Source organism: Anabrus simplex, chromosome 14 (assembly GCF_040414725.1).
Source record: "Anabrus simplex isolate iqAnaSimp1 chromosome 14, ASM4041472v1, whole genome shotgun sequence".
NCBI classification, from domain to species: domain Eukaryota; kingdom Metazoa; phylum Arthropoda; class Insecta; order Orthoptera; family Tettigoniidae; genus Anabrus; species Anabrus simplex.
In genome coordinates, this window is record NC_090278.1 from 99618237 (window position 1) to 99638205 (window position 19969).

Here is a 19969-nt window from a genome sequence, read left to right on the forward strand (position 1 = left end):
TTGATCCATATATCAAATTCACTCTAAAGGCAGACACTGAATATAACATAAACTTTTTAAGACTTAATAATCTGAAGACACCATAATTTTCTTAGCTACATAATGTATAGAAAACATACACAAACCATGAACACCATACATTAAGACTCTTTGCATCCACAAGTCCACAAATGTGCTGCATACAACAGCATGGTTCATCAATATCCCAATGTAAAAAAAGATCTTATACACTGACTGACAGAGCAAATGCAACACCAAGAAGGAGTGGTCAGAACTTTATGCCAATTGCAGGGTAGACTGACGTCACTGAGGTATGCTCATGATGTGAAATGCGCCGCTGTGCTGCGCACGTAGCGAACAATAAATGGGACACGGCGTTGGCGAATGGCCCACTTCGTACCGTGATTTCTCAGCCGACAGTCATTGTAGAGCGTGTTGTCGTGTGCCACAGGACACGTGTATAGCTAAGAATGCCAGGCCGCCTCAACGGAGGCATTTCCAGCAGACAGACGACTTTACGAGGGGTATGGTGATCGGGCTAAGAAGGGCAGGTTGGTCGCTTCGTCAAATCGCAGCCGATACCCATAGGGATGTGTCCACGGTGCAGCGCCTGTGGCGAAGGTGGTTGGCGCAGGGACATGTGGCACGTGCGAGGGGTCCAGGCGCAGCCTGAGTGACGTCAGCACGCGAGGATCGGCGCATCCGCCGCCAAGCGGTGGCAGCCCCGCACGCCACGTCAACCGCCATTCTTCAGCATGTGCAAGACACCCTGGCTGTTCCAATATCGACCAGAACAATTTCCCGTCGATTGGTTGAAGGAGGCCTGCACTCCCGGCGTCCGCTCAGAAGACTACCATTGACTCCACAGCATAGACGTGCACGCCTGGCATGGTGCCGGGCTAGAGCGACTTGGATGAGGGAATGGTGGAACGTCGTTTTCTCCGATGAGTCACGCTTCTGTTCTGTCAGTGATAGTCACCGCAGACGAGTGTGGCGTCGGCGTGGAGAAAGGTCAAATCCGGCAGTAACTGTGGAGCGCCCTACCGCTAGACAACACGGCATCATGGTTTGGGGCGCTATTGCGTATTCAAGGCATGTTAAATGCCCACCGCTACGTGCAGCATGTGCTGCGGCCGGTGGCACTCCCGTACCTTCAGGGGCTGCCCAATGCTCTGTTTCAGCAGGATAATGCCCGCCCACACACTGCTCACATCTCCCAACAGGCTCTACGAGGTGTACAGATGCTTCTGTGGCCAGCGTACTCTCCGGATCTCTCACCAATCGAACACGTGTGGGATCTCATTGGACGCCGTTTGCAAACTCTGCCCCAGCCTCGTACGGACGACCAACTGTGGCAAATGGTTGACAGAGAATGGAGAACCATCCCTCAGGACACCATCCGCACTCTTATTGACTCTGTACCTCGACGTGTTTCTGCGTGCATCGCCGCTCGCGGTGGTCCTACATCCTACTGAGTCGATGCCGTGCGCATTGTGTAATCTGCATATCGGTTTGAAATAAACATCAATTATTCGTCCGTGCCGTCTCTGTTTTTTCCCCAACTTTCATCCCTTTCGAACCACTCCTCCTTGGTGTTGCATTGTCACTGTCAGTCAGTGTACATGAATTAAACACCATCAGAAACATAGCCATATATTAAACATATTTCATTGAAGGAATCTATATATAAGTTGTAGGGGATCCACTGTCTGTAATTTCTTTTGTTTTGCCAATTTTTCAGATATTTATCCGTTTTAGGTCAACTCAAGACTGAATTGGTGGTTTTTACTTTTCGTGCCTGTTTTGTTTGTTTGTTTGTCTATTCCACCATGACGTCAAAACGGCTGTATAGATCTCAACCAGCCGGGCTGAGTGGCTCAGACGGTTGAGGCACTGGCCTTCTGACCCCAACTTGGCAGGTTCGATCCTGGCTCAATCCAGTGGTATTTGAAGGTGTAGCGATCGAGAAAGGGTGTGTCTGCTATTGTAATCAGCACTCCCCACACCGACTTTGACTGGCAGTAGGAATGGGGTCCTTCTCCAACTCCTGTGTAACTGGCATTCGTAAGGAAGGCCTACCATTGTAATGAATAGTTCACTTCTTGATTTGACTTGCAGAAGGCAAGGGAGCATGCAGTTTTGTTTAAAACTCCCCTACCCAATTGTGTTTGGCAATAGGCGAGGGTGCCCGCAATTATAAACAAATGTCCTCATCTCAAATGTGACTGGCATTAGGCATAGTGGCCTGCTATTTTGATGGAAACTCACCAGCTCTGTGTGGCTGGCAGTAAGCTGGCTGGCAGTAGGTAAAGGGGCCTGACATTATAATGATAACTGCATAACTTAATTTCGACTGATAGTAGGGTAGTTGCCTGCCATTATAATAGAAACGCCTCAACTGTTATCTGTCTGGAAGTAGGAAAGGGGGCTGCCATTGTAACGAAAACGCCCCAAATTGATTGTGACCACGCAGTAGGCAATGGGGCCTGCAATTATTATGTAAACTTCCCAACTCGATTGTGAATGGCAGTAGGCAAGTGAGCCTGCTGTTATATCACAAATCTGTAACAAACACTTTACATTGGAAACAGCGTATGGGGACCTCCCCATGCTGTTTCTCGGATAATGCTAAGAGACATGCAATTTTAAAACAATGTTATTTACTGCATGTACAGCGTTTACTTCGATAGTCTAATACAGTGTGGAATACCGTAGCAAAGCACGGGTATATTTGTTAGTAATAAATAAAGTCAGACATCGACTTTCCACTAATCTCACTAAAGAAGAAAAAACTAACAAACCTTATTTTCCACTTTCACTTTTAATAATTCACAGATAGACCAGATTTCTTACATTTTCAAAAAACATGATATCAAAATATCTTTTAAAACAGACAATAATAATGCATCAATTCTACACAAAACAGACTCAATTATTATTGTTATTAATAATAATAATAATTTCTTTAGATCAGGTGTTTATATTCTTAATGCAGCAGATGTCTCTCCATCTATATTGGCCAAACAGGTAGAAACTTAGAACATGTAAATTCATGTAAATATAATAGATTTTCAGCTATGGGAAAACATATGATGGACTCAAAGCATAAATTCACAAAGAATGATCAAAATCTCAAAAATGGTTAATAAGGGCGCTCTACTCATTATGTTTGGAAATTGTTTCATCTACTTTCCAACCTTGTCGAGATATCAGAAAAACCAAACTCTTTATTTGCTATTTTCAATAAAAAGAAATTAAGTGATCTAAACCCCCTTCACATCTCTCAGCCCCACCTTAGCTCCCATCCTCACTTTAGCTCTTTCAGTCCATATTGAAAACAAATAAACATCCCATCAACATTATTCTGTTCACACTCGAAGTGTTTACCTTAGTCTGTTAAGAAGTGCATTCTTCAAACATTCAAACTTACGCTAGAACAAATACAATCATTCAACTCTGAATGTCAACAACACACTTTGTCTCTACTTATTGATTGACTGATGATGGTCTCTAAAACTAGTTTCAAATGATGTACCTTTCTTAGCTTAGCTCTTGTTTTAATATGCCATTCCACATTTAACTTGAAACTTTTCAAGTTATAACATCTTAAGACTTCCATATTCTACAACATTTATAGAAAATTCCTTATTCTAAATAATCTGACATGCTCAGGATGTCATCATCTTATATGATAACTTATTATTTTGTGAAGGGGATGTGATGCAATACGTATCTGATATATACGTAGCAGAATTAGGAGAGAACACAGAATCTTAAGTACACTGATGTTTTACATGAGAATAAACGGAAAGTGAGTTAAACTCATTATAGAGCTACGATACATTTAATGTATACAACTTACATACAGTAGTTACTGTACTTAATGTCAATTTAAAGATAATTACTTAACTAATTAGTGGAGCCTTTATATTTGTCAAATTTTGGGGTTTGTACTCTTGTATGGAGATGAAGTAGACCTACTTATACTGGTCTGGTACAATTTACACAGTGCACGCAACGTGACAGATAAAAATATCCTGCTTGTGGACCTTAACACAGTAACAGGACCATAGCCAACGTGAGATGTGTATGCAATGGCTGAACATGAGCCAAGAAGCAGGTTAAGAGGTAGTGAACCAGGAAAAGGGAGAGCGCGCTAAGCAGACCTACATGACTATGCCCCACCAGTTGCTCAAAGGGACTCTTAAAAAGTATTTTCACTATAAAAACTCTCAAAAACCCCCCAACAATCTCTGATATTAGACTTTATTTAATATACATCCAGATACAAGAAAATGTATTTATTATATATTCAGTTTCCTCCACTGTTGAACATTGTATAGCAGTTCCTCATGCGACAGGGGTCACTAGCTGGGCAGCAGACAGGTCATCTTACCCTTTTGTTATGTGAATATTGCTACTAAAATTGCCTCACCTCGGTAACATTCTATTGAGCAGCTGCTCCGTCTTCTTCTTCTCCATATCGAGCTGCTCAGTGCGCTCCCGTATCAGCTCCTCCAGGTTATTGGAGTACTTCTCCAGCATTTGAAACATAGTGTCAACAAAGTTCACCTTCCTGAAACAACAGCACCACATCAGCGAAATACAGCTTTGATGGGAAAAGAAAGAGAAGGGCGTGGAGTGAGACTCGATCGGAATCAGAATACTCTAAGTCCTGGAGAATGAAATCAAATGACCGATAAGTGAAACTAAATCCCCAGCTGTGCAACCGGCGTCCCCTGCATATAGTGAATCAAAGAATTTTAGTTGGTGGTGGTGGTGGTGGTGATTATTTTTTAAGAGGAAGTACAACTCAGCAACCATCCTCTGTATAACATTAATCAGAGAGAAAAAAGGAAGAGGTGTGATAATTCAAAAAATGAAAGTATGGGCCAAAGAAAGACAAGGGTCACAAAGGGCATGTAAATGAAAGACTCCCTAGCCCTCGGAAACCTAATAGTGTCGGGGTCAGAAAAGAGCAAGAATTGACCAAGGGAGATTGGAGAGGATAGATGAAAGTGAGGAGCTTGGCACAAGTAAGTGGAAGCAATGCCAGGACTCAGTTAAGGGCCCCATGTTCACCAATCCACGCTCCAAAGTTAAGAGCCCCTGGGGCCCCTTTTAGTTGCCTCATAGACAGGCAAGGGATACCGTGGGTGTTATTCTACAGCCCCCACCCTCAGGGCTCAGGCATATGAGTGAAGACCTCAATGATATCTACAGCGAAGAAGGTGGACTTTGGTATGGTGGAGATGGTGAAAGAGGCAACCCTGTACTCTCGGGTTTAATATGACTACATTTTAAATCCAGAAATGTCTGTCACCATGGGAGGTGAGAAGCTTAGACCAATCATCAATACGGATAAGAAGGTTTTATGTAAACAAAGTACCCCAGGGGTTAAATCTCCCATCATACTCAACGGTACAGTGTCGAGTGGTCGTTCGGACTCTGGGAGAAAGTTTTGGAAGAGTTGCAGCACCCTAAGGATCACACATGCAACATGAAATGTTCAGTCTCTGATGGAACTTGGGAAGTTAAAAACAATAACAGATTTCCTAGACAAAAAGAACATAATGATTACAGCAATACAGGAAACTCGATATGTGGACAACGAGCCCTTCAAGTCAAATGCATACATAAGAGCGAATCAACCAGCGGGATATTAAAAGGTGCACATATTTTCGGCAGTGGATTAATTATTTCTAATAAAAATACTTGACTCAATAGTGAGTTTCTATCCAGATAACGAAAGGACATCTTCCTTAACATTCAAATCCACAAATAAAGCATACACCATTTTTGCTGTTCATGCTCCAACTAATGATATAAATCAAATGAAAAGCAGACATCATGTAAATGAATACTGAAAAAAAAAAAAAAAAGGATAACTGTTTGAGTAAAATAACATTGAAACATACTATTATTTTACTGGGTGATTTCAATACACAAACTGGTAATACTGCTCACATGCAGGAATGGGAAAGGCTGACAGAAGTATGTGCTACCACATCCTTTGAAAGAAAACCCTAATGACACAGGTCTCACATGATGAAAAACAACTCTACCACATAGCAATATGTGAAATAATGAATGTCAGAGTTTTTAAAACCCACAAATATTGAATCTGAGTGCTACATCTCTGTAGCTAAATTTAAGATTTAACCTTGTGGCTACTCCAACCACTACTCTTATACCTTCATCTCCTTCACACAATATACATACCATTTGTTTGAGCGCCAGTTGCTTTTTTTAGAAAAACAACAAAATTCGGTAGAGCATACCTCTTATATCAATTATCTCAAGGCGTGAGGTGATAAACTCACATATCTGGCAATATACAGAGATATGGATCAGGACAATATTAAATTACTGTTGCATTTCCACAATTGAGGATTGTACATGGAACTGGAATCACTTATTATTAATTAAAATAAAACTGAGTTTATGACTATAATTTACGTCACAATGAACAAGCATTGACGTCTTTTAATTTGACAAAAAAAATATATATATAGTGAGATTTGCGGTAAAAATAAAATAAAATTTAATCTAAACAAAAAAAGCTATTGGCATGAACTTGAAGTGAGATGTGATATCGCCGCTGATTACATTATTCTTCATGTTATGAATGCATAACATGTCTGATGCTTTAATTACCTGATGTCTGCATACACCGCTGTTGAACTTGAAATTCTTGGGAAAACCTATGAGCTGAAGTCGGGAGCCGTCTGCTGTTATCTTCTTATATAACAAGGAGTTGGCCTACATACCAAGTACGCGTGTAGGGAGCTCCAATGTAATTACGTCCACTCAATATATTATAAGAAATTGGAAAATATTATTGAAACATCTTGTGAAGTCCATCCTCACAAGAAGATGATGTTTCTTTATCAGCATAGTACCCGTCTCCGCTCGGATACAACCACCACTTGTAGACCTCCTCGATTATTACAAGACCTCTTGAAAACACAACTCTTAGCTCTGACCATCACACTAAGACCACTTCTTCCATTTGATACATCTGACTGTTACATATGATCTGCATGATATGATACCTCTCACCACCATTGCATTGACTTTTATAACCTCGTGATGATGACTCATCTCCCTACTCTCTGTTCATCCCTTCCACTTCAACATACAGTAGCTGGCGAATACTGACACTTGGTCGCAATCACGTGCCCACGCACTAATGTCATCAGTCAAGTGTTGTCTAAGCGTGCCCAAGCGGATTGAGGATGACTATGCTGAATGCGTCACCGGGAAATCTACTTGCACATAACATTCTCAGTTAAACATAGCCTCGATTGCAAAATACAATGCCAGCTCATCTAGCCAGAGTTACAAGCCAAAGCATGACAATATGAAACCAACAAATCTCACTTACTACAATACAGAATAATTACAAAAAAATTTCACTTAACCTATGATTAAATACAATAATATACGTGATACCTAATTATTATAGTCTAAATGATGAGAAACAGAATATATAAAATCTAATGAATCGGGTTAATAATAATAATAATAATAATAATAATAATAATAATAATAATAATAATAATAATAATAATAATAATAATAACAACAATAATAAAAAAAATACTGAATGGAATCTGTAACCCTGTTGTACGGTTACAACCTGAAGTACAAAAGTATAACAGACGAGTTAAGATCCCAAAATACAATACTAATAAATTGGAGAGGGATGAATTAAAAGCAGAATTTCAAAACCAAAACTTTCATATTGCGACAATCTGAAAAACGTTATCATCAGAGCAGCAATGAAATCACCACCATCAACTAAATGGGAAAAAACAGATATGATCAATGTAAAAAGATTCTACTAGAAAGACAGAAGGCATGGGAAAAATGGAATGCAGAAAAACATTCTAGAAGAAAAAAGAAGAGAAGGAAGTAGAACTTTTAAAAGAGAGTTCATCAACTCAATGAAGACTTCAAAAAGAATAAGATGAGAAACTTTAAGAAGCAAATGAACAAAAAGAAAGCAAGCAGCTCACTCTAAACAGGAGTAATGTCATAACCCAGAATCCAAATTTACCTTTAGTAAAAATTATACCCAAAAAAGAGGATACTGCAGCCTCAGGCTTAGAACAAATTATATGTTCCTTGAAAAATAATAAGGCTGCAGGTGAGGCTGAGTGGTGGAAAGTCCTAGATGATGACATCATAGATAAAATGAGACTACTGGTATCAAAAAGAGCAATCTCTAATTTTCATCAAAATTGAGTTGCTCACACCATTCTATTGAACTAGTAGCCCTCTATTAAACTATGTGGTTGCTTTTTGCAAACAAGAACAAAATTCTATCGTTTGAGGGCATGTCTCCGCCATCTGCTGGAAGTGAAGGCGATAATCTCCTTAATTACCAACCAGATCTTTCTGTTTCGGTCACGTGAATGCTGCCATATTGTTTAAATGGAGTTAAAAAGTGTTGGATATATTGCAGGTACGTACATTCAGTGTTTTGAAACTGCATCAGCATATTACATTATCAAAACAAGCTGTAACTTTCTTCGTAATGTTTGTGATGGACACAGTGCCACAAAACTTGACACCTGTGTCAACCACAAAAGAGAGCAAATGGACCCGGGATCAAAGGATATGGAAATCAATTGTTGCTAAAAGGCTGAGGTAATAATAACCTGTGCAGAAGAGGAAGAGAAGGCACCCAAAAGATAAAAAACATATTGGAAAGTGATTTCAAACTAAACTAAGTACAAAAGTTCCTGTATGTTAGCAACTTTCCTGAACATCCTTCATATCTCCAGAAAGTATGTTGATACTATACCTAAAACATATGCAACTGGGCAAGTTGGCCATGCGTAGTTGTGAGCTTGCATCTGGGAGACAGTGGGTTTGAGCCCCACTGTCGGCAACCCTGAAGATGGTTTTCCATAGCTTCCCATTTTCACACCAGGCAAATACTGGGGCTGTATCGTAATTAAGGCCATGGCTGCTTCCTTTCCACTCCTAAGCCTTTCCTCCCCACCGTCGCCATAAGACCTATCTGTGTCGGTGCGACGTAAAACAAATTCTAAAACAAAACATATGCACGAAGAGGTAAACCCTGTTGAAAATTGCAGGGGTGATAAGAAGACACAAATATTCTGACCGAAGTAGGAAACCCTTGGTGTGTGTTCAATCACACTAATGCCGTTATAAGTCAAGGCTGAGAATGTACTGCCCTTACGAATTAAGTGTTTTTCCAGGTAGATAATATTATCTGTCACTTTGTAACAATATGCTGGCTGCGCGGTGTAGGGGTAGCATGCCTGACTCTTGCCCGGAGGCCCCCGGTTCGATCCCCGGCCATGTCAGGGATTTTTACCTGGATCTGAGGGCTGATGAGAGGTCCACTCAGCCTACGTGATTACAACTGAGGAGCTATCTGACGATGAGATAGCGGCCCCGGTCTCAAAAGCCAACAATAACGGCTGAGAGGATTCGTCGTGCTGACCACACGACACCTCGTAATCTGCACGCCTTCCAGCTGAGCAGCGGTCGCTTGGTAGACCAAGGCCCTTTGGGGCTGTTGTGCCATTGGGTTTGGTTTGGTTTGGTTTGGTTTGTACCTTATAGTGCCATTCTTGACCTTTCAGTTTAGTGTGAAGAATATAAATAATATTTTAATGGCATTTGTACCCAGATAAAGAGTATAGGTGTCACAATTCTGTGTGTTATTAACAGAAAGATCAGTCTCCATGCATGTTTCGTTCAGTTTGTAACAAAAGGGGCAATCTAATTAACTATAAATCATATGCTTGGTTTTCTTTCATTCTTCACATACAAGCCATTTTCTGTATGTATAACACAATACAGTGGACAGAAGTTGACTCGTACTGTAAAATGCAGGAAGATGGAGATTGCACCCCAAACCCTCTCCATAAGAAAGGACCTAACAACTACAGAGGCACAACACTTGTACTGGTGACATATCAACAGAGCCCCAACTAGATCCACAGATATAGGAATATCAAGGTGGATTTCAGAAAAACAGATCATGCATTGTACAGATCTGGAATCTAAAAACTATTCTGACAATGAGACAACTAAGAAACAAAGACACAACAGTTACTTTTATAGACTTCAAGGAAGCACATGATTCCATTGAGAGAGAATTGCTAATCAGTGGTCTGAAAGAATTCAACTTACATTCAAAAACTACAAACATTATACAAGATACATTAACAAACACCTCATTTAAAGTCAGAATCTGTGGAGAATTCTCCAAACATTTTTCAATGAAATGAAATGTCGTATGGCTTTTAGTGCCGGGTTATCCCAGGATGGGTTTGGCTCGCCAGGTGCAGGTCTTTCTATTTGACTTCCGTAGGCGACCTGCGCATCGTGATGAGGATGAAATTATGATGAAGACAACACATACACCCAGCCCCCGTGCCATTGGAATTAAGCAATTAAGGTTAAAAATCCCCGACCCAGCCGGGAATCAAATCCAGGACCCTCTGAACCAAAGGCCAGTACGCTGACCGCTCAGCCAACGAGTTGGACACATTTTGCAATAAAAACAGGAGTCAGACAGGGAGATGGGTTGTCACCTTAGGTTTTAACTGTGCTCTGGAGAAGGTGATTAGAAAGTGGAGAAAATCAGACATGAAAGGCATTATATTGGGATATATATTGCAGATGACATTGCTTTGATTACGGACACACCAGAGAATACCAAACTCCAAATAGAAAACTTAATAGAGCAAGCAGGAAAAATAGGTTTACAAATCTTCTTCCTAAAGACAGAATTTATAATAAACATGAAAGATTGTCCTGATAAAATAATCACAAATCAAAATAAAATCAGGAAAGTCAACTCCTTGTAGGTGAATGGATAAACATAAGCAAGAACGGAAAACACAGTTTGGAGGTAAGATTACACAAGAGCGGCTCTCTATGGAACTAAAACTAATATGGAGACCGGTTAGAAGCAATAGGCCACGATCTAATAAAGAAATGGAGAATATAGTAAACACTATACGTAAAAGAAGATTGTCATTTTTTGGACATTTGAACAGAATGACAAAACAAATCTAATATATAAAAATGAATATTTGTATTGTTCATCTTGACTGGACTCAGAAACTACTGAATCGATTTCACTGAAATTTTCACAATTTGTTCTTATTTCTCCTGAGAGGGTTTAGGAAGTGGTTTGAACAAAATCTGATGGGTAGTTTTTTATGTAATTAATTTCATTGTAAAGCCGAACCAAGATTGGATCGAAATGCTGTACATGGGAGGATGGGAACACACTGCCCTGTTTTATGAAGTATGTTTCTTGCTAGGAGGTCCATGTCCGTGCAAATAAGAACGCTGACAGAGCCAGGCAACGTAGTTTGCATGGTACTGGTCGCTAGAGAAACAAAATGGGTGCAGTTTGTTATCTACTAGCAGAGCACTAAAGAAAATGCAATTACAAACCATGCATTCCCATCATTTCCAGCGACAAGCCATTTCATATCAAAAGGCTGCAGTTCCGTTTTCTCCATGTATTCTGAATGGCCACCAAGAAGGCACAAGGTCAGTCACTTCAAGCGTGTGGATTAAATCTGGAAAATCTATGCTTTCCAGATGTTACATGCTCACGAGTAGGACAGCCGAAAAATTTATTTGTTTTTGCAGAAGATGGAAAGACCAAAAATATTGTATATCCCAAAGCACTTGAATAAACTTTTTAATGTCAATTTCATGCATAAAATGTGATTGTCATTTCACAAATTTTGTACATATTAATGTGTTTGCTCTCTGTATGTGTATCTGCTGAGAAAGAGGCATTGCAAAAGTGAGTACAATAATGTAGAATCCATTGTTTTTGTGTCACCGAGATGGATTGTGACACTCTGGATACCGTCTAAATCGACGTTCAGCATTCATTGGGACAGGGTGGAAGGTAAATAGTTTAAAATGACTGAGATTCACAGATTTTAGGTTTGCAAGGCTGACAGCTGGAATCGTTTACACCATATCTAGAGCGTGACGAGTAAATACATACAACTTGTTATATTTTTGAAAGGATCAAATACTTCCCAGGCAATTTGGGGTTACTCATGGACAAAGATTTACTCTAAAATGAAATAACCTAAAACTTGAAATTGAGCAAAACGACATAATAGATGGTAAAATATCAATCAATGTCTTAATAAGGAATTCTACAAAAATTCACTTCACACATAATTAGCAAACACTAGGTACTACAGCTAATTTTGTACAGCCAGCATATAGCAAGCTTAGTTAATTAATTAAATAAATAAAATAAACTTTTTAAAATTCCTTGATTCACTGTAAGTAGTCAATAGGCCATAAATATGGTCAACTTTACAGGTCCCCTGTTCTTACGAGGGACAAAATATACAAAATTTCCAGAAAATATGTTAAAAAGATCCCTTGCATCTAATGTAACAATTTACACCACCATTCACAAATAACTGAAATATTTCCAATACTTTAACCCATAAAATATACTACATATTGGAGTTTATGGCTTGTTTTCTGTGATCTCTCCTGCTTATAATAAAAGAACTTCTCTAATCCACTCTCCCTAAACTCGCCTTTTTTCCCCGTTTCCATCGAGATGAGGGGATTTTAGTTTTAATGGGCAAAGTGTAGGATTCGACAAGCAAAACAGAAGGGAGAAGAACAAAAAATTGATTTCCCCCACTACACATTTCTTCCCTCCAGTTTTGTAGGACAATACATTGAATTTTAACAAAGTTGAGTCAACGTGCTAGTTAGGGGCCAAGCTGTGCATTCAGCAGACCCATCATCGGCTATACTGAGAATGGTTTTCTGTCATTTCTCACTTTTACTTCCAAGCAAATGCTGGGATGGTTCCTATTCTTAGGCCCCAGCCACCTCCTTACCTCATTAGTTCCTGAACCAAGGCTGGCATCTGGCTCTACAAAGCATGTCATACAAATTAATCTCATTTCACCCCATATCAAGAAAAAGGACTACTGGGTAGGCATGCAAATGTTAATTTGTCTTCCCCAGCCCTTCTTTAACCGAAATTACTTGCAGAAAGAAGTTGAGACTGTAAAGTGTTCTGTGTTCCAAAATGACAGGCTAACAAAGTAGGCTATATCATTACACTTGCATATGTGTAACCATTAGGAGTTTTCTGCATTTAATCCTTTTCATATGCACTTTTCTAACAATATGGACGGAGCCTTTAATGGCCAAGATGGCTAAATCACACTACAATGCCCACACTTTTGAAAAACTCAACTAAGAATTTTGATATACTTCCTCTTGCTCCTATGAAAAGATGTTGTATGATTCTTTGAAGTAGTTGATGGTTGGTTCATAGATGGCTCGCTTCTCCAAGTCTACCTCTGTTGGCTGACTTGAGTCGACCTCAGATCTAATGGTGGGGTCCAGAATATATGCAAAGTGCTTTTCTCAGTCAATTGCAATTACATCTACTCACCGGTTGCTTCCACCATCAGCAACACATGGCACCTTTCTGGGGTAATGCTGCTACAGTTCTAGATCTTATTCTATTGTGCCTAACATTGCTAAGCAAGTCTCCCTGTAGACATGAGCTAGGGTTTCAGGTTTACTCCATCCCGGCTATGTCCAGGGAAGAGCAATACAGGAACCACGTCTTACCACTCTGATGCGGAGAGTCCATTTAGAGTGTCGGTAACTTCGCGCTGCACAGTATGTGAAGTAACAGTAACATTTCCTCGTGAGTTGTGCGTTATGCTGGCCAGCTTTATCCTGCTACAGGACAGCCAGCGCCAGCCAACAGCTTCAGGCATATGAGCTCCTTTGGAGGCTGGAGGTAGGCCGGCTGATAAATCAGTCGCAACCCATAGACCCAATGCCTCAAATATTTGTACTGTTCCGAGTAGGGACGTGCCGTGGTCTTGCCTGAGGACGGGGCCAGTCAAACAAGGAGTCCAACATAAATCACTAAGAACTGCACAAAGCCAAGAACTTGCTGTCATCCTGGCTTTGGTTGCCTTCAACAAACCCTGTGGAACGGTAATAAATCAAAGCCTTCAAGAAGGATCTACCAAGGGACCTCCAATGCCCAGCATATTGCTGTTATCGTGAGGGAGCAGGTGTCGACCACTACTCAGACCATTTGAATTCCGTGATCATTGACACCCCAACCTGGTGACTATGTATCTTTTCTGCCTATGCTCCGCAAACAGATTGTATGAAGTGGACAAGGATATGTTTTGGAAAGAATTAAAAAAAGAAACTTGTGAATTGCCATGAAAAAGACCTGCTTCTCTTGTGCAATGACACCAATGGACATGTTGACACCACCTGTGATGGATACCAGTGCTATGGAACTAGAAATTAAGATGGCCGCCCAATTCTTAATTTCTCATGGGCGAATAATTTGTCGATCTTTAAGGAAAGGGATACACACCTTCCCCACCATCGTCGTATGTGCACAGCACATATCACTTGTTACTAACGAGAAGATAAAATGTGGTACAACTGGACATATGGTGGAAATTAGAGGGCAAGGGAACATTTCGACCTGGTCGAGTTTCTGTCACTTCAGCAGCAGCAAAACCAGGCCTACGTGTAACAGATGAAGTGCAAGAGAATGGACAGGCATTAGAAATACAAGGTCACTAGAAAACAAGTCCGGCTCCATGGCTGAATGGTTAGCAGGCTGGCCTGGGTCTCGGGTTTGATTCCCAGCCGGGCCAGGGATTGGTTAATTCCAACGGCTCAGAGGTTGGGGGTGTGTGCTGTCTTCATCATTAGAATTCATCAAAGGGACAGCCCCATTGTTTCAACTGGAAAGGCCTCCAGCACGCCATTATAATTACTAGAAAAGAGGCAAGAAAGCAGTAGCTTTGAACACAATGTGTGTGGTCAAGACGATATTCAAACATTTCAGTGATACATCACATGTTGAATTTCCTCATCTACAGCCACACATCACATCTGAAAAAGTTGTTGAAGCGACAACTAGCATGAAGGATCAAGTGATCTGCCAGCTGAAAAATTAAAGAAGTTCATGGAGTGACGGTACCCTGCCTAACAGAGTTTTTCAGTGCTATGATCTACTCCAACCATGCTCCAGGTGAGTGGCCATCCAGCATCACAAAACCTATTTTTTAAAATAAAGTTCTTGCAGACTGTTCTAATTATCAACCATTTTGGCTCCTAACATACACAGTTTGAACGAATCCTTGACCACAAAATAATCTGGAGTTGTCAAGGGATCGAGGACTACGGATGCATTTTTGCGACTTGGTAACTATTGGGGAAGCATTGGAAGAACAAAAAGCCACTTTACCTGGCCTTCCTTGACTTGTAAAAGGCCGGTGATTGTGTAGCACAACTAATTTGGTACGTTCTCCATGACCATGAGTTCCTGAAACACCTGTTAATTAAGTCAAAAATCTTGTACCATGAGTCGAGTTTGTTCTATGTCAGTCTGTGACAGCCGACATCCCTCTACTTCTATTCATCCCGGTCATGGACACCATTACATGATGGGCACAAGGGCGTTGCATAGACCCTTCTTTACGCTGACTATGTTATTGTTCCTGCCGCCACCAGGGAAGATTTGCAAGATCAAGTTCACGCACAGCGTGATCACCTAAGCCACTTCAGCATTCACCTGACTCTGCAGAAAACTGAACACTTAGAGACCTGTGCAACTCCTGGTTCCTTCAACCAAAGCTGATAGTGTTTGGTACCTTGGAGCGAGTGTGCAAAATGATGGTTGCAATGACAAAGAAGTAAGGGTAAGGATTAATGCTGCATGGATGGAATGGAGGGAGGTGACAGGAATTCTGAGCGTTAAGTGAATGCCGATCCATCAGAAGTCAAAGGACTAGTTGAGCTTTACAGCACCAAGTACAGGACTATCAACAGAAGTGCAGAAGAATCCCTCCGCACCATGGAAATGTGGGCATTTCATTTGTTGAGCACAAAACCAAACGTTTCACCGGTACGGGCACATCATAAGAGCAGTGTTGCAAGCACTGCCCTCCATCTCGACGTGCCAGGAAGACCACGTGCCTACTGCGGCATGACACCATCAACGTGGATATGAGAGATGCACAACTGCAACCCCAAGTGGCATTCGAGGATATCACTAAAAGGAAGAAGGATAGTTATAGGATAAACATAATGACAGGTCAGTATTCATTACAGTAGTTGAACAGACACACATCTTCTGCACTGGCCTTCTGAGCTCAAGTTGGCTCAGTCTGATGGTATTTGAAGGAGTCCAAATACACCAGCCAGATATCTCCAAAAAATTTAAAAACACTAGATAGTGGAACATGCATTATTCTTTAACCAATACTCTCACTCTTGAGTCACATCGGACACATTCTTCCTTTGCTTTTGAGGATTAGACGTAAGTTCAGCCAATATCCATTAATAACAAATATCTGAAATAATGCCAGTTTAAAATCTTATATGTCTATTGCCCGTTTTGAGCTCAAGCAATGTTCCATCTGCATAATAACAATACGGTATCTTAAGTAGCAATGTTGGGATTCATTGCGCAGAAAACAACAGAGGATACAATACGTACAGTAGCAAGTGGAGACTGCTCTGCTGATTTTGTTAAGACAAATTAGTAGCCTTGTTGCAAAGAATAAGAATGTATATGTCATAATTAGTAACCACAATATACCGGTAATTGTTTATGACAATGTCTCAAATCTCACAGCTTTGGATACAATTTGTAATCGGGGATATAAAAATAAGCTGAAGTTAAATTCCCAAAGAACAAGGAACATGTTCATTACGAAGAAGTTCAAGTGAATGGGCAAATTATAAAACTGGTTGATAAATGTCCTACTTAGGGCTCATTTCAATTTGTTATCAGCTAAAGTTAGCACATCGTTGCCAGGTTTGACAATTGCTACAAGAATGACTGGGGGTTTAAATCTGGATTTTAAAGACAACTGTTATAATATATAGCTAGCAATGTTCTTAAAAGAACGTGGCTTCAAATCAAATGTGGTTTTTTTCCCCACAATTATTTGGATATATAGTAAAAATCCACCTCTCCATTACAGGCATTCCGTTCCACCTTTATATTTAACGGCCATTTCCAAAGCTGAGCTTGCTTAAATGTGCCATGAGAAGATTTTACACATTACTGCATTATCAGCAGGCCACCATGTAAATTCCCCAATTATGTTTCACAACCTATAAATAATTATTTTGATATTTATACAGATTGTTATTGGATTTGCACGGAAAATGATCATTTGTTTGTGGTTCTAAAGAGTGAAATGATACTAAAATGTTCAGATTGTCTTTAGAATGCTCAGTCTTTCAAGCAGAACTCTGCGCTATACAAGAGTCGCAACTGTAATGCACGTATACTGGGCTGCTTTCAACACAGTTCAAGAGAAGTATAATCTATATCTGATATCTGTTAATATGAGATCACATATATTAGTTTAAACTGAGTGTATCTCCATGAAATGGGTACGAGGTCATGACGGCACACAAAGAAACGAAACAGCTTCAACCTTCTTCGACTCTCTGTTAATATATCACAAGAATCCTATTGTCATTTTGCAAAAAGGAACTCAAAACTTATACAGAGAATAGGAAAGCTAGCAAAGAATTTATTCGAAACGAACTTTCACCCTATAAGGTCGCCTTACGTACATTTAGTACATGTTGAAGAGATGTTAAGTACAGAATTTGGAACCCACTGGTGTCTGTTTGGCCATTTTTGTTCTGTACTTAAATGTACATAAAACGACCCTATAGGTTGAAAGTTTGTTTCGATTACAATGCGGTCATGAAAATTCATTATTCAAAGAATTTATTCTTTCCAAACATCAAAGATAGACTGAAAATTAGATTACTAACCCATGATCATATTTTAGCACAGGACATGCAAAGTTTGGGTCATGTTTTGAGAGGTTTAGAATGAATTTTCAAGCAAGCGTTTGAAGGAACCAGATACAAATTAGTAATTTGTTTAAATATGTGTGATATACAATATCAAGTAACCTTTAATGCTATTATAATGTGTTTGTTAAATTTCTCCATTTTATTTACAAGTTTCGGTTGTAAGGTTACCTGCCATGGTTGAGCTTCTTGAAGAGGTCGTGCACAGCGTTGAAGTCCGGTCTCATGTCTGCCTGCTCAGCCCAGCACTGTCTCATTATGTTGATGGCTTCTGGCGGAGCAGCCCCCTTGCTGACAGAGGGGCGGATCAGTGGCGGGGGGCGCTTCACCTTCTCCATTATCTCTGCAGAGCACAGTGCACTTCAGTGAAGCCCAAATTAATTTACTTTTAGACCAACATTGGTATAATGTTTTTAAGTACTTACTATTAAATACTTATTATTAAATACTTATTATTTATTGAAGCAGATTTGTTTGAAGGCCTTTTCAGTGTACAGCTCTTTTGAGCAGAGCACAATTCAATCACATGTAAAAAGGAAACTGTGTATCATCATTAAACCACATGAAATTGAAATTAAATTTAACATGAGAGACTATTTTAATCACTGGTACAATAATGCCCTTCAGCTTCCTGTTACTGTATGTTGTTACCTTCAGGTGTGAGGGCCAGCATGCAGAAAGGCTCTCCTCGAACCACCACTTCCTGCATGACGATGCCAAAGCTGTACACGTCCCCGGGTTGGGTGCCCTGCTTCCTCAGCGATGAGTTTCTCAGCAGTTCGGGAGCTGTCCAGAGCAGCTCTGCAACACAACATATTCCTTCGACTTTGTCTTGGAATTCCCAACAACAAATTTTACAGATTGGAGAAGGAAAGAACACACTCTACATTTTAAGCAATTTTATGTTACAATGCACCATACTGACTGATTACTAGAAAAAGGAAGTACCACTTAGAAAAGATGGAGGTATCAATGGGGCAAGTGGCACAATAAACAGGTTTTTCATAATTTCTGGAAGAGACTTACTTGGCTTTACAAAGTCCAAAATCTATCTTTTGGTAGTTGCCCTTTACTTGGAATCCTTGTCTATCTTAAGATCACTTCTCTATTCTCTATAGTTTCCTTCTCCCTTTACAGTATATTCCAGTTAATATCCTAATTTGCTTTGCTTTTTAATATTTTCCAATATTTTAATAATAATAATGTTATCTGCTTTACGTCCCACTAACTACTTTTTAAGGTCTTCAGAGACGCCGAGGTGCCGGATTTAGTCCCGCAGGAGTTCTTTAACGTGCCAGTAAATCTACCGACACGGGGCTGTCGTTTCCAATATTTTAATGATGATGCTCGTTGTTTAAAGGGCCCTAACATCTAGATCATCAGCCCCTATACAATGTTTGAATGCTGTATACTATATATATTTTTATCGGATTATGTTCAATATGTTCAGATTTAAGCTTTTGACAATATCTGCGAAAAGTCAGAGAGTTTCTCAATATGTACATTTATATAATTTAATCCGTTTACGTCCGGGGGGAAAACCAATAACATGTGTGTGTTTAAGAAATAATGTCTAAATGTTCCATTTATCTGTTTTCATAAAGAATCACCTGAAAAAATAGATATGTAAATAACAAACATGTTATTGAGAATACCACGAGACCTTGATATTTGGTGCGGCTGATCTTATTCTTTTAGTTTTGCAAAGTAGGTAGTTGTTCAGGACACTATATAGTACTATATCAAATTAATTAATTATTACTATTGTAATAATATTATGGTAGTGCTGGTGATTATTGTTTTAATCCTCTACACAACAATAATCAGAGAGAAAAAATAGAAGGATCCGACACTTCGAAAAATAAATGTGTAATTATAATTTATGCAGATGAATACTCTTTGAGTGGTTAAGTGTAAGAAAGGTCTTAGAGAATCCCTGAGATCTGTCACACTTGTGCCATTTATTTGCAGAATTCTTGATGAGCATGTTAGGGATGATGTTCTGGCTACAGAGACTGAACTTTTCCAGCTAGCAGACATTGAGAGCATTCCTGGATATAGAGCACCACTG

General features: G+C 39.9%; 1 protein-coding gene across 2 annotated transcripts in view; it reads right to left on the bottom strand.

Moving 5' to 3' along the window:
• Positions 1-19969, bottom strand: part of LOC136885430 (retinal guanylyl cyclase 2) — a 301136-nt gene that overhangs the window by 50914 nt on the left and 230253 nt on the right. For both annotated transcript variants that reach the window (XM_067157975.2, XM_067157974.2), the window contains exons 14-16: positions 18550-18699; positions 18070-18241; positions 4436-4576 (exon numbers count right to left, since the gene is read on the bottom strand). In XM_067157975.2, the coding sequence (XP_067014076.2) occupies positions 4436-4576; positions 18070-18241; positions 18550-18699 (463 nt within the window). The remainder of the gene's footprint in view (positions 1-4435; positions 4577-18069; positions 18242-18549; positions 18700-19969) is intronic.